The 13500-nt window shown below is 40.7% G+C and overlaps 1 protein-coding gene across 11 annotated transcripts in view; it reads left to right on the plus strand.

Annotated features, from left to right (window-relative positions):
- EXOC4 (exocyst complex component 4) overlaps positions 1 to 13500 on the plus strand; it is a 746933-nt gene that overhangs the window by 15062 nt on the left and 718371 nt on the right. For all 11 annotated transcript variants that reach the window (XM_072784617.1, XM_072784618.1, XM_072784619.1 and 8 more), the window contains exon 2: positions 7381 to 7570. In XM_072784617.1, the coding sequence (XP_072640718.1) occupies positions 7381 to 7570 (190 nt within the window). The remainder of the gene's footprint in view (positions 1 to 7380; positions 7571 to 13500) is intronic.

Below are 13500 nucleotides of genomic sequence, written 5' to 3' on the forward strand. Positions count from 1 at the left end.
TGTTTTAAGTTAAAGATTTCTTTTAGAGTTTAGGAGTAGCTTAAAGTTTGCTTCCTCAGTGAAGGAACTGGAATCCATCTTGTTGATAATGAGAGTGATTTAATTGGCTACATTTCCCTTTTTGCATGACTAGGAACCTCAGAGTTAGATTGAGGGCTTATTTCTTGTCAACTGTGTTTTTCCACATGCCCTGCATACCTGCGTTCTACATTTGTATGGCATCATTTTATCCCATATCACCTTAACTAGTTTCACTTTCTCATTTGTAGTATCTATATTCTTGTACAAATGATCTCTGATCTTTTTTGGAAAGAGGTTGGATAGATGTAAAATGAAACTTGAAATATTGTTGAGTATTTGCCATTCAGTATTCATTATTAAAAACTGGTTGAGAGCTGTCATTCTTTTCTTTTTTAAGATTTTTAACTTATTGATTGGACAGAGTGAGAGAGCATGCACAAGTAGGCAGAGTGGCAGGCAGAGGGAGAAGGAGAAGCAGACTCCCCACTGAGCAGACAGACCCATGAAGGGCTCTATCCCAGGACCCTGAGATCATGACCTGAGCTGAATGAAGGCAGATGCTTGATTCACTAAGACACCCAGGCACCCCTATTTATTTTTCTTTTATTTCTCTACACCCATCGTGGGGTCAAACTCACTATCCCAAAATCAAGAGTTGCCTCCTTTCCCCACTGAGCCCTCCAGGCACCCCGAAAGTTGTTACTCTTTATCTGGGTGCTAACCCCCCGGTGGCATCAAAGAATGCTTTTAAAGTAAAAGTCCAGAAAGCTGTACCTGATTTGGCTTCCAGCTTCCTACCTGATCTATCACTGTCCCCTTCTTTGCTTCTCTGAAGCCACATTGACTTCTTTGCCATTCCTTGTACCTTCAACAGGCCAAACATACCCTGCTTCAGAGCCTGTGCATCTTCTGTTCTTTCCGAAATCTGCTTGTCCAGACAGTGCCACCTCTCTCCCCCTCATTTCCTAGAAAGCTTTGTTCAAATGCTGTCTTTATCAGGGAGGTTTTCTCTGGCTTCCTTGTGTTAAATACTTCCCCTTCTCCAGCCTGGCCTCTGTCTTTTCCATACTTGTTTCTTCCTGGCCTGCATGTGTTGTAGATTTCTCTTGCATTTCCTGCTTCCTCACTAGATGTAAGCTTTCTGAGGGAGGGATTGCTTTTATTCCCAGCTCTATGTCTAGCTGCTTAGAACTTGTCTGCCAAGTGCAAGGTGTTTAATAACTTTGTTGAATGACTAAATGAACTGAATAGGGTTGAGGTAACTATTGTTTGTTCTTTCCTAGAGGTTTTTGGACAGGCATTTCTTTGTGTGAGATAATTTAGTAGCAATTGTTTCTTAAGGCAGGAACTGTCCTTTGTGACCTCTTCAGAGCCTGCATCTTGCTGCTGCTCATTATTTAGCTTCCCTAAGCACTTTTAATGTACCAGGCACTGTAAGAATATAAAGAAAAGGTCTGACCTCAGTTTGTGAATAAATACCTTCAGGAACTTTCGAATAGGGAAGGCTTGGGCTAACAGTGTTGTGATTCACAGATGATTTATTTGGTTCCTAACAATGTATCAGCCCACACACATCAGGGGCACTTTATATTTTAAGAAGCACATTCAGGTACTTTGCCAATCACAACCACCTGGTGAGGCAGGCACTTACTGTCCTCTGTTTGGCAAGGAAAGAAACAGACACAGAAGCTAAGTGACTGGCCCAAGGTTAAAGAGCTTGGAAGTCGCAAATGCCTCAGGGTTGAGGTGTATGGTGAGAGGAGTAAGAAAGTTACGATATATACCAAATTGGCGGTTTTAGATTTGTGTTCTCTTTGCATCCTTTCATTTTGTCTTTGACTGAAGGTTGTTATTTCTCGAGTGATGGGTTACCTTTGGGTGACTAACCTTATTTTCATAGGTGTGCTTTTTCTTTTATTTGATCTTACTTTTTTAAGAGTACTATCGACTTTTGTGTGCTTTCTCTGTCTGGACTCCATGACTCTATTAAGTCCACGGTGAAGGCAAAATTGCTCCATAGAAGGAGTCAGTGATGGTGACCAGTTATTTTCATTTCAAAACACTTGACTGGCTAGACTGAAATACAGAAGCTGGTATAAAAAAAGGAAACTGACAAATTCAGTTTTAGATCTGCAGTTACATATGTTGGGTTAAATACTTGTTTGTAAGGCTCGCCTGGCGCTGATGGCTATGAGTTCACTAGAATCGTAGAGCATGTGTTCCTACTAGGTGCTGTTAGAGGTAGCATGTGTACCATAGTCCTTTCAGCCCATTGGGTAAATAAATTCCTTGGTTAGCGATGTAATTCATCATGCAGAATGCCAGAGCTGTCTTAGTGAAAAAATCTTGGTGATCCAGAAATGTCTCTGTGTCTAGCTTAACTAGAATTTAGTGTATGCTTTTATGTTTTTCTGTGAACTTGACAATAGTTTGTAAATCTTAATGGTTTTCAGGTAGGAATTGGGGGAAATATATAAGTGATTCAATAACGAATGCATCTTGGGGTGGCAACTTCAAATCTTTCTCCTCTGCTCATGTCTTCAAGCTCATGCTTCTTGTCCAGACTCAAGACTGTTAGAGGACTTAGCTTTTTTAGTACTGTCTACATCTCTAGCCATCTACTCTTCTCTTCACATGTGAGCATGAAGGAGCTGAAGGCACAAGAGGTAGGAGTTTCTAACATGCATAGTGGAGAAGGCATGGGCTTTGAAGTCAGGTGTACTTAGCTTCAAGTCCAGTTCCCATGTTAGCTGTGTGTGTGGGTGCAAGTTTCCTTACCTCTTTATTCCTCTGATTCCTCACCCGTTAGAAGGGTGGTGATACCATCTTGCCAGACTTTTTGAGTATTATCTTAGATCATGTGTACAAAATAGCTAGCACATTCTCTGGCATATGATGGACACTAACTGATACTCTGTGCTTCACTTTCATCTTCCCTTTCTCAAATGTAAGACACAAGGATGCATGTACATTTCTGTATTTAGTTTGAACATTTCCCAAGTAGATGAGTGAGAGCTGGCACTCATCTGTCATAACTGTCAGAATTATGGACTCAATATTTACAAAAAAATGTGATGTGGTTTTAGGCCAATTATAAAAAAATATAGTGCCTATGTTATATAGGATATTAAAACTTCTTCCTGTTTGGACTGTCCAGACTGTATTAGGAGTATGTTGTGTTGAGTCCTTGTACTACATCTTGAGAAGCAGGATGGGGAAGCTTTTAAGGGCCAGGCTGCTCAGATTGGAGGCCTGGCTCTGCTACTAAAAAGTTCTATGCCTCCAATACACAACTCTGCTTCCTGTCTGTGAAAAGGGGGGTGATAATGGTACCTACCTCTAATGGAGGTCAGGAATAAATGAATTATTGTACATAAACCCCTTAGACTAACATCTGACATACAGTAAGTTCTGTGTGAGTGTTAGCTGTTTTGGACAGGACTTCAGAGGAAGTCCACGAGGATGGTGGGCCGCATGGAAGGCATGTTGTGGGAGAAATGGTTGAAGCAGTTAGATGTTTAACCTGAGAAGGAAGTACTGAGAGCCCTTTACTGTTGAAAGAGAAATTGTACGGAAGAGGGAATAGACCTATGTAACTGAAAAAAGGTGGAACTTGGATCAATGGGTAGAAATGTTAAAGAGCCTGATTTTATTTTCATGAAAGGCTTTGTAACAAGGAGAGCTGTTCAGAATTGCAGTGAATGGCTTTGTGAACTAGTGAGCTTTCCATCTCCCAGAGGTTTATTAGAAGGCTGGGGAGAGGTTCCTGACCTGGCTGGCAAGGTGAACTCATGTTTTTTTCTATCCTGCCCTCAGTTCAGGTCAAGTGACTGGCTTAACATAAGATAGTTCCATATTGAAATTTGCTGCCTTTCGGCAGCAGGCATGAAAACTTTCTCCCTAGACTTCTAGTCTGCTTTCATGGGGTATCGTTCATTCATTGTGCAGATACTTATTGTAGGAGATATTGCATGTTTCTGGTCTTATTTTGCAGAAAAGAAAACAGAGGTTGGAGATAGTGTCTACTATTGCTTGACACCATGCAGTCTCTGAAGGAACCCCGGGGATTCCAGTTCATTATTTTGGGGGGCCATTCTCCTCGGGAGGGTTGTTTCTGAAGTCCCTATAAGCAAAGCACTGCATGCCCTTTGTTTCAGATTGGCTTGCCAAGGATGTGTGTTTGGATGCTTGGAAGATAGATATATTCTCTCCGTGTAGAAGAACGGCAGGCATGTGTACTGACCAGTATAATAGATGCAGTTTCCTACATTCAGGTTCCTCTCTAGTCACTCACAGCATGTACAGGCACAAAGTTGGGTCCAGTTGCTATGAGGCCGGGTGAGGGCCTGCTGCAGATACGTTGGTGCTCCTGCTACATGCTGTGCTGTGAGTAAAAGTCCTTTGTTTTGTGTCTTCTAGCAGCATCTGTGAAACTCAGTCAGGATAACTTGTTAGCTTGTGAGTAGGATAAAATCTCAGACTCTCTGCAGTTCTTGATATTACAGAGGAGTAAGTGAGCCAGAGAGGTTAAATCTCATGCCCAGCACCAAATGCTCTAGTGTTTTGGGAGTGATAGAATTTGAACCTTTGTCTCCAAAGGATGTCCTTTGCATGACATCGTGGAACACTGCTATTGCCCTTGCTGCTCTTATTGCTACTACTGGTGATAATGATAGCCAGCCACCTCCATCGCCATTTGTTATGTGCTAATGATCCCCCAGGCCTTGTTGGATCTCCCTCAATTCTCACCAGTGGCTCTGTAAGGACCATCTCTTTAGTCTCTGCATTTTGCAGATGAGCAAAATGAGATGCCATGACCAAGTTCATACAGGTACTAAGTGGTGGAGCCAGGATTCAGAACATTAAGGGAGGAGAATAATACCACTCCTAAGGGCTGTCAGGAGGATTCAGCATACGTTCTATAAGTGCACAGCGCTGCTGGCTGCTGGCAGCATCTGTGGCTATTATTATTGTTATTATTAACCTTATTGCCTTTCTTTCCTCTAATAACAAAAATTTGGTGGTTTTATTCTCTATTTCCAACTAAAGGCAAACCATCATTCAGCCCAGTTTACATTAAGAGAATGAAATTAAAGGAGCTCAAACCTGGCACAGGCTCTTTCCTTATACAAATATTTTCCCTAAAAATGAAAATAGGAGCTAAAACCCCTGTAGACCCAATTTACTTTCTAATCTTCATTTTAGTAGCCCTTTGTATTTCGTAAATAACTCCTAATGCGGTGGTAATGTGTTACAGTGACAGCTGATGCCCGAGAAGGTGTCCTCTCTGGGCCTGACATTTTCTTTAATGGTAATTCTCCTAGTTAATGTAAACAATGTGAGATGTTTGGCATGTTTCCTTCCACAAATGGGGGTGGAGAGGAAATCAAAGCATTGTAAAGATGGGCAAACTGATCCAGTGTAGCTTTGACAAATCCGTGGCTGCTTGCTGTTAGAAGGGAAATCAGAGGTAAATACCAAGGAACTCTTCCCTTTGGGACAGTTGATAAATCGAAGGCATTTTCTGATTGTGCTTTTCTTTAGATTAACAGCCTGGAAGGTTTCAGATTTAAAGAGCAAAGTTATGTAGCATAGAAACAATAGGAAGGCACACTTAGCTCCCTGTACCCAAATATTGCAAGTGATATTGGTAGCTCTGTCTTTGAAACCATATTTCTCCTAGGTTATCCATTCTGATTTATTTTATTAGCCAAATATTTGTGCACTATTCTCTACCTGAAAGTAATTTTGGAGCTAGGTAGTGTGATGTAGGATCGCCAGTTGACAGAGGAAGACACAGGATCTGGCATGATAAAGGCCTACTTCCAAGTCTTGGGGTTCCTAGTGGTTTGCTTTCCTGAGTGCACCCCACAACCCTTAGAGGCTTTGCATTTTCCTTCATTATATTTCTTGTCTTGTCTCCTCCATCCCCTTTCCTACCACTTCCTGCCAGAACTGGTCTCTTGGCATCCGTAACAGATTTACAAAATTCTTCTTAGAGGTTAGATTGATTTCAAAGACTGGCCTGCTGAATCTCCCTTTAAATTGAGAAGGAAGGTTTATATATTATGTGGCTCATGAATTAAGATCTCTTGCTCTAAATGACAGTGGGAGAAAAACCATTGTATGGTATTTTGCTTGTGAATATATGGAAGTAGATATGTGATTGATTCACTGATAGACCATCTCTGAAAGCAGTTTTAATGATGGACTTATAATTGATTGCATCCATCATCAAAAGACTAAACTACCCCCTCCCTAAATTAAAGATAAATGAAATAAGCTATGCTGAATGTATATAAGCTGACAAATCTGAGGGAATTTAATGAAACTCTAAATTACCGCAGCCAAGAGATAAGAGAAAAAGGTTTCTTTATTACTGATTATAACACTAAAAAAAAAAAAAAAAAAAAAAAGAAAGAAATTACCCAAAAAAGATAATAAAAGAAGCAAAGATCTGTGGCCCATGTATCAAACTAAGTTATTGAAAGATTTTTAATAAGTGTATCTATCTCATTCCCTGGTTGTTGTTGACTCATATCAATCTTGTTAATGCTGTTGGAAGAATGGTAAAAGTAGGGATTGTTTTATAGTATAGCTTATATTATTGCTGTTGTAACATATTTTAGTACTGATGTGACCTTATTTCCAGGCCACTGGGGGCTCTGTACCAAATTTAGTTCATTTAAATGAGCTATTTGGAATGTAGTTCCTCAGTGTATAAGTAATTTTATCGGGTAGTGTACTTTTAGCTTTATATAAAAGACTGGTTGAGGGTGACTTACACAGTGGATACTTCCTGTGTCCCCTAACGAGAAGTCCTGAGGGAAAGCAGCCCTAGGGTCGGCTGCTTTCGTGCCCAATGATATCAGTGCAGTAGTCTGGCATTTCTCTTGATTTTCCCTTCCATGATTAGAAGATGGGTGAAATATTTGAGTATCTTGGCTTTGTTTAACAATATCCAGTGTCAGGAGAAGGGTCTTGCTTCCTGTTAATTTTGCAAGAAAATTACTCCTAGAAGTCCTTAGGTCTCATTGGCCAGACTTGTCACCGATAATGGAGACTGGGATTCACTTAGGCAATTTGGGATCTGTCCTGACTCTGGCAGAGTAGTGGCGCCTGCTCTCTGATTAAAATCGGTACGCCAAGGTAAGCTGGATGGCAGGGCTCTTTGGATGGGCAGCCAACAAATCCACTTAGATGAGCTCTTGGAATTTACTAGGAAGGTGGTTTTGTATTTTCTGAGTGACTTGTTTCATTTCCTACTGAATCTGTGAGGTGTGTGTGCTTGTGTTTTAATTCCTTTTACTTTTTTGCTTTTAAATTTCATTGAGCTTGATGCAGTCTCTATCTCACCAGAACTCTGTCTACCAGTGATGATGTGGAAGACCGAGAAAATGAGAAAGGGCGCCTTGAAGAAGCCTATGAGAAGTGTGACCGTGACCTGGATGAGTTGATCGTGCAGCACTACACAGAGTTGACGACAGCCATTCGCACGTACCAGAGCATCACCGAGCGCATCACCAACTCTCGAAATAAAATCAAGCAGGTGGGCCTTCTTTTCCTCTTGTGATTGTTGTACCTACCGTCAGGCCCCAGGCTTGTAGCGTGTATAGGTGCTACGATAGTGGTGACTGGCCTTATTAGTGAGTGACGTATAATGACACTTTCTGGGAATTTTGCAAGTGTCTGGAAAGCCTGGCTCAGGAGGATCACGGAGGGCATCCGAGACTCGCCTCCTCCTGTGACTTATCCTTGGCTTCTGCTGCTACTTGTTGCAATGGGAAAGGACCTGGGGACCTTTCCCAACATGAGGACACTGGAAAGGGGAGCTGTTCTAAGACTCTAGAGCCTCTTACTATTAGAGGCTCCCATTTCTGTGTATTCAGTGTATTTAATATGTTCCTGTTCCATATTGTGTATGTGTGTGCATGTGTGTATTGCTGTAGCAGTTGAAACATTTTTTTGAAGTTTCAGCTTTATGTCCCCTCATTTGAAGTTGGTTGTGACTTCTGTGTAGTCATTAGACATTCTAGCTGTGATTTGGACAAGAAAACCTAACTTACAAGTGATTGAGACATGTATTTATGTTACTGAAATTCTTGAAAATCCTTCCTTAGTTGTAATAAGCATGTAGTAACTTCTGTTTTGTCATTTTCCTTGTATTTTGCAGCAATTTCTTGTTCATTCTTTCTTTCTTCCTCTCCATCTTTCTGTTTCTTAACACCTTTCTATCCCTGCCCACCTCCTTATGTAGCAGATCCTTGAAAAGCTCTTGGTTCCTGGCTACCATGTCTTTACTGTCTAAAGGACAAAGTGGGCTCATAAGGTGTATTTTTATTTTTGCCAAGGGATGAACTGACCTTCAAAGCACAGTCCTGTGGTCCCTGGCTGTGTGTTTTGAGGATCACTCCTTTAATCCCTTTTAGTACCACTCTGCTAACAGTAATTGCCACCACTTAGCACTGCATCTTGGCTAGGCGTGACCATTTCTCCCTCAGCAGATGTAGGATTTGAATGTTGATCTCCATAACTCTAAGGTCCTTGCTGCTGGTTTTCAGATACCTTTTAGGCAGTAGTCTGCCATCTTAAAATGAGCTATCTTGTGGAACCCCGACATAATACTTGCCCCTTGTGTGCTGTTGGGGTCGGAGATGCAGAGCCTCATGCCTGGTCCCCTCCTTAAAGCTCTGCAGCTGCACCTCCAGCAGCACCGTGGCCACAGGGCTGCGTGAACCATTCGAAATGCGCCGTCTGTGCTGTTGGTTGGTTGGGGAATTCCCTGCACCTGCCTGGCAGTAACTGCTTACATATGCTCTGGTCTGTCTTCTGGATCTTATTGTGATTTTCTAAGCCGATATATAAGTTATTCTTCTAAAAATGCTGTTGATATGTGAGTTCCAGCCTCTAAGAATACCATTTGAGAATCAGCAAGCTCTTAACCTTTTTTGAAGGAATTTGATGACCTCTTTACATTGTAAAATTAACTGGGCATTTTCAAAAGGAATGTGGTAATTCTTAGCCTTTATAAATGGTGAGTTCGTCCTGTGGATTTATCTGTGAAATGAGGTAACACTATAGATCAGTTTAAAGTAAGCTGTAGTCCATTTTGACTGAATATACTAAAGCTCAAGAGGAGTCAGTAAAACCTTCTGGCTTTACCCTGGTTAATCACAGTAAGGGTGAAGGTTTGGTATTCCTGTTTTCTGATTAGTCTGCTTGGCTGAAAGGACTTTGTCCTAATGTCAGGGGAAAGCTGTAGTGGTTTCTGCCTTGACTCCCTATCGCTTGGAGTCAATAGCCTCTTTGCCCAGACAGTGTTGGCTGGTATTGAAAAAGAGTCTCCTCTTGATTATTTCATTTTTGGCTTACTACAGTCTGTTCACTCCCCTCATTTTTAAGTACGCTGGAATTTTGAGCAAAAGAAAACAGAAAGAAAACTTTGTGTTTATTACATCAGACAGAAAAGTACATCAGATATTTACAGTAAAGTAAATGTCACATAATTCTATTATGAATTAGCTCAATATTGGGAAGAGAAAGGGCCAGAGCTCCTTTCATAAAAGGCTCTAATAATTAATAAATGGGAGAAAAAAATGTTGGCGGGGGAATGAAAGTGAGTTTGTTTTTGTTGTATATTTTGACAGTTTTGTACTGTGAAAGTTTATTTCTTATCACCAAGGAAACACTGATGTTTTTTTACTGATCTTTCCCTGTCGTTTTTGGATTTTTTTTTTTAAAGAAGATTTTATTTATTTATTCGTGAGAGACAGAGAGAGAGAGAGAGAGAGAGAGAGAGGCAGAGACAGAGCGAGAAGCATTTTCCATGCAGGGAGCCTGTGGGTTTTGATCCAGGGACTGCGAGATCATGCCCTGAGCCAAAGGCAGACGCCAAACCACTGAGCCACCCAGGCGTCCCCATTTTTGGATTTTAATTGTGCTTTGGATTATATACAAAATATAGGTGTGTTTAGTTTATGTATCTTTTTAAAGTAAAAATGGGGATGATAGAATCATCTTGAGGCTACATTATTTTATTTCATATCCAGCAAGATGAGAATGTGCAGATGTGAGTTGAAACTTTCTTTCTGCTCTTGCCAAAAGAACGTAGTGATGATTCATTCAACAAATATCTGTGGAGTCCTAATTGTGTGCCGTGTTCTGTTCTAATTGCTGGGGTTATACCCATGGCAGACATCTATCCCTGTCCTTATGGAACTCACATACCGTGGGAGGAGACAGGAAAACAAAGTAGGTGATATTTAACGACATGTATTTAGTCTCTGTGTGAAGTGTGTCTGTTTGGTGCTGAGCATTGCTCTAGGCTCTGGGGTATAGAAGTGAATAAGACAAATTCCTGGCCTCCTGGACTTTACATCCCGGTTGACATTCTAGTTGAGGGAAACACACTATAAATTAGTAAAATGTGGTACAATGGGGTAAGACAGGCGGTACTTTGAAAACCAAAAGCAAGGAAGGGAGGATTTGAGTTGCTGTTTAAATGCATCAGTGAGGGAAGGCTTGACTGGGGTTACACTTGAGCCAACACCGGAAGGCAGTAAGGGCGAGTCAGGAGAAGCACCTTGGGAAGAAGGAATGGCTGGAGCAGAAAGGTCCTGAAGCAAGGACATAATAGGGATTTGGGGGAAGCAGCCAGGACGCCAATGGTGCTGGAGCAAAATGGGATGGAGAGAGAGGTGAGTGGCTGGAGAGATACTGGTGAGGTGTAGAGAGTACGTCAGGTCATGTGGGGTTTTGGTGACTATAAGGACTTGGTTCATAACTCTTGAGTATGGTGAGAATCCACTGTAAGAAGCTTTTAAATGTGAGAATGGCATGATACAACATTTTTAAAAGGCTACGCTAGCTGCTATACAGAGTAGATTTTAGTGAGGACTAAGGCAGATAAAGGTGTTCATATTCATGCTTTGAAAGCTTGAGAACACAGAACTGCTGATATTTCCCATTATGATAATAGTTTCATATATGGCTTTATATTGGCAGAATCTAAGTCTTTGTGGATAATGAGATGGCAGATAGAGTTGACTTTTTTCCCAGAGAGTCAAGTCTACTGGGAATTTTTTTCTAAGTTCAAAAAAAAAAAAAAAAAACATGTAAATAAAGAGTATGTATGATTGATCAGGTCAAGTAATGTGGATAATCAAAATTACTTAGGCTATCCTGTACTGTTGAATACATATTGATAGCAGTCAAAATGACAGGTCACTGTACTAGAAAACCTCAGAATCCATAGGTTCTGACAGTGTCTCATAATAATGACTATTACAGTAGCAGCCAAAATAGATGCCTATGAATGGGCACACCTGGGGACTTGAGCAGCATAGGTGATACTTGTTGGTCTTTGAATTTGAGTGTTTGCTCTGTGCTTTAGAGGGTGGATGACAGGACGTCAGATTTCTTTAAAGATACTAAATATCTGTCTAATGTTTATCACAGGAGCTGGTAGGCTGAAGAGAAGATAGATACTTGCCTCTTTTGTGAATGTGCACACTTTACATATCACCCCAATTTCAGCTGCCCTGTTGGTACTAGATCAAGCTTTTAACTCATTTTTCTTGCCTGTAATTAGAAATAACTATATGTGATTATTCAAATGAAGTTGTTAAGGGCTTAATCATTGAGTAGTGCAACATTCATTACTTAACATTTAAAATCATTTTGTGGCTTTTATATGAAAGCATACCTTGAGAGGCAGAATGAGAACAAAGAGTAACCTTCATACAAAAAAAAAAAGTCACATTGTTGTGGTAGGAAATTATTTACAGCTCATAGGTAAGATGGAAAAATCCTGGCTGCTTCTATGATAAAGGAAGAAAAGCCTAGAAAGGGACATGCTAAACAGTGGGCAATAATGAGATGGCATAATTTAAAGTCTAGGCAGTGGAGTGCATGAATGCTGTCACAAGAACTATGAGGTAATGTTTCCATTAAGTTTAACACTATCTGTATTTGTGTACAAGATCCAGTCTCTGCAATTTAAAGTATTGCCCTTGGAAAGGTTCAGTGGAGACTCTCAGAGAATTTAAGACCTTAGAATGGCAGCTAAAGAAAACAAAGAAACAAAAACACCGGAAGGAACAAAAGCATACAAGTTTGGGGTAATTTAAAAGTGATCTGTAGTTCTAAAGGAGTTTATTTTTTATTTAAAGATTTTATTTATTTATTCATGAGAGATGCAGAGGGGGAAACAGGCTTCCTGCAAGGAGCCTGATGCAGAACTTGATCGCAGGACCCAGGATCACAACCTGAGTCAAAGGTAGACGCTCAACCACTGAGCCACCCAAGTGCCCTCTGGGGCTTTAAAACAGAACAGTGAGTAGTGTTTCTGCACGTCACTGCTTCCAGGCACTTTCTGTAACACAATGGAAAAAATTGGGTTGGACACATGGTAGGAGAATATCCATGAACCTGTTTATATGTAGATTTTTAACTACAGAGGAGAAAATAAGTTTTGTACTTTGAGAATTAAGAGTAACATCAACTGTTACATTATTTTTCATTTGCCATCTTTTGCTTATGGGGAACTTTATAGAATATTTCTAGCCTGCAGTTTCAGTGGAGCACTTGCATATTTGTTGTGCTGTATTACAGATAATATGCACACCCAAAGGCATTCCCTCCTCCCATTATCCTTGACCAAAATCAGAAAAGCATTGAATTTGATGACATGAGGCCTGTATCCATCAGCCTCTTATATATATATCTCTGTTCCTCTTTTCACAGATGCACCCACGTTGTTACTCAGAGGCCCTAAGTAGTTTTCTTCTCTTTATCTTCCCCAGGGCAGGGCTGCAGGCTGTTTCTCTGCTTTCTGTATCTTCTCACCTACTCATTCACAATAACCCTTGTGGGGCTTGTTATCCTAATTTTCTCTTTCTCTCTTTTTTAAGATTTTTTAAAGATTTTATTTATTTAAGAGAGAGAGAGCGTGCGTGAGAGTGCACAAGCAGGGGGAGGGGCAGAGGGAGAGGAAGAAGCAGACTCTGGGAGGGAGCCCGACTCGGGGCTCGATCTTGGGACCCTAAGATCATGAGTTGAGCTGAAGGCAGACGCTTAACCCGCTGAGCCACCCAGGCACCCCTTATTTTCTCTTTTTCTGATACGCTCTAACTAGAGTGGCTGGAGGTTCTTGTATATTGAAACAAATTCTTGTTGTGGCTATAAACAGGTGATCAGGAGCAACTGTGAAGTTACTCAAAGTCTAAAGAAGCAAAGGAAACTTGAGTTTGAAGAAGGACTTCTGTACTTGGGTTTCAATGTCTTGACTTGAATTGTTTGACTCTGTAGATTTATTTCAGGAAGAAACAGTAACATTAGTTTTCAATCTTAATGATCCTGATAAATTCAGTAGAATAGAATTAAAATACTGTCACCACATCGAGAAATAACAGTTTAGGTATAACTTGGTCCCATTCTCACATTTTAGTTATTGCTATTTATTGATGGATATCATGCTGT

This window comes from Canis lupus, chromosome 18 (genome assembly GCF_048164855.1).
Source record: "Canis lupus baileyi chromosome 18, mCanLup2.hap1, whole genome shotgun sequence".
Taxonomy (NCBI): domain Eukaryota; kingdom Metazoa; phylum Chordata; class Mammalia; order Carnivora; family Canidae; genus Canis; species Canis lupus.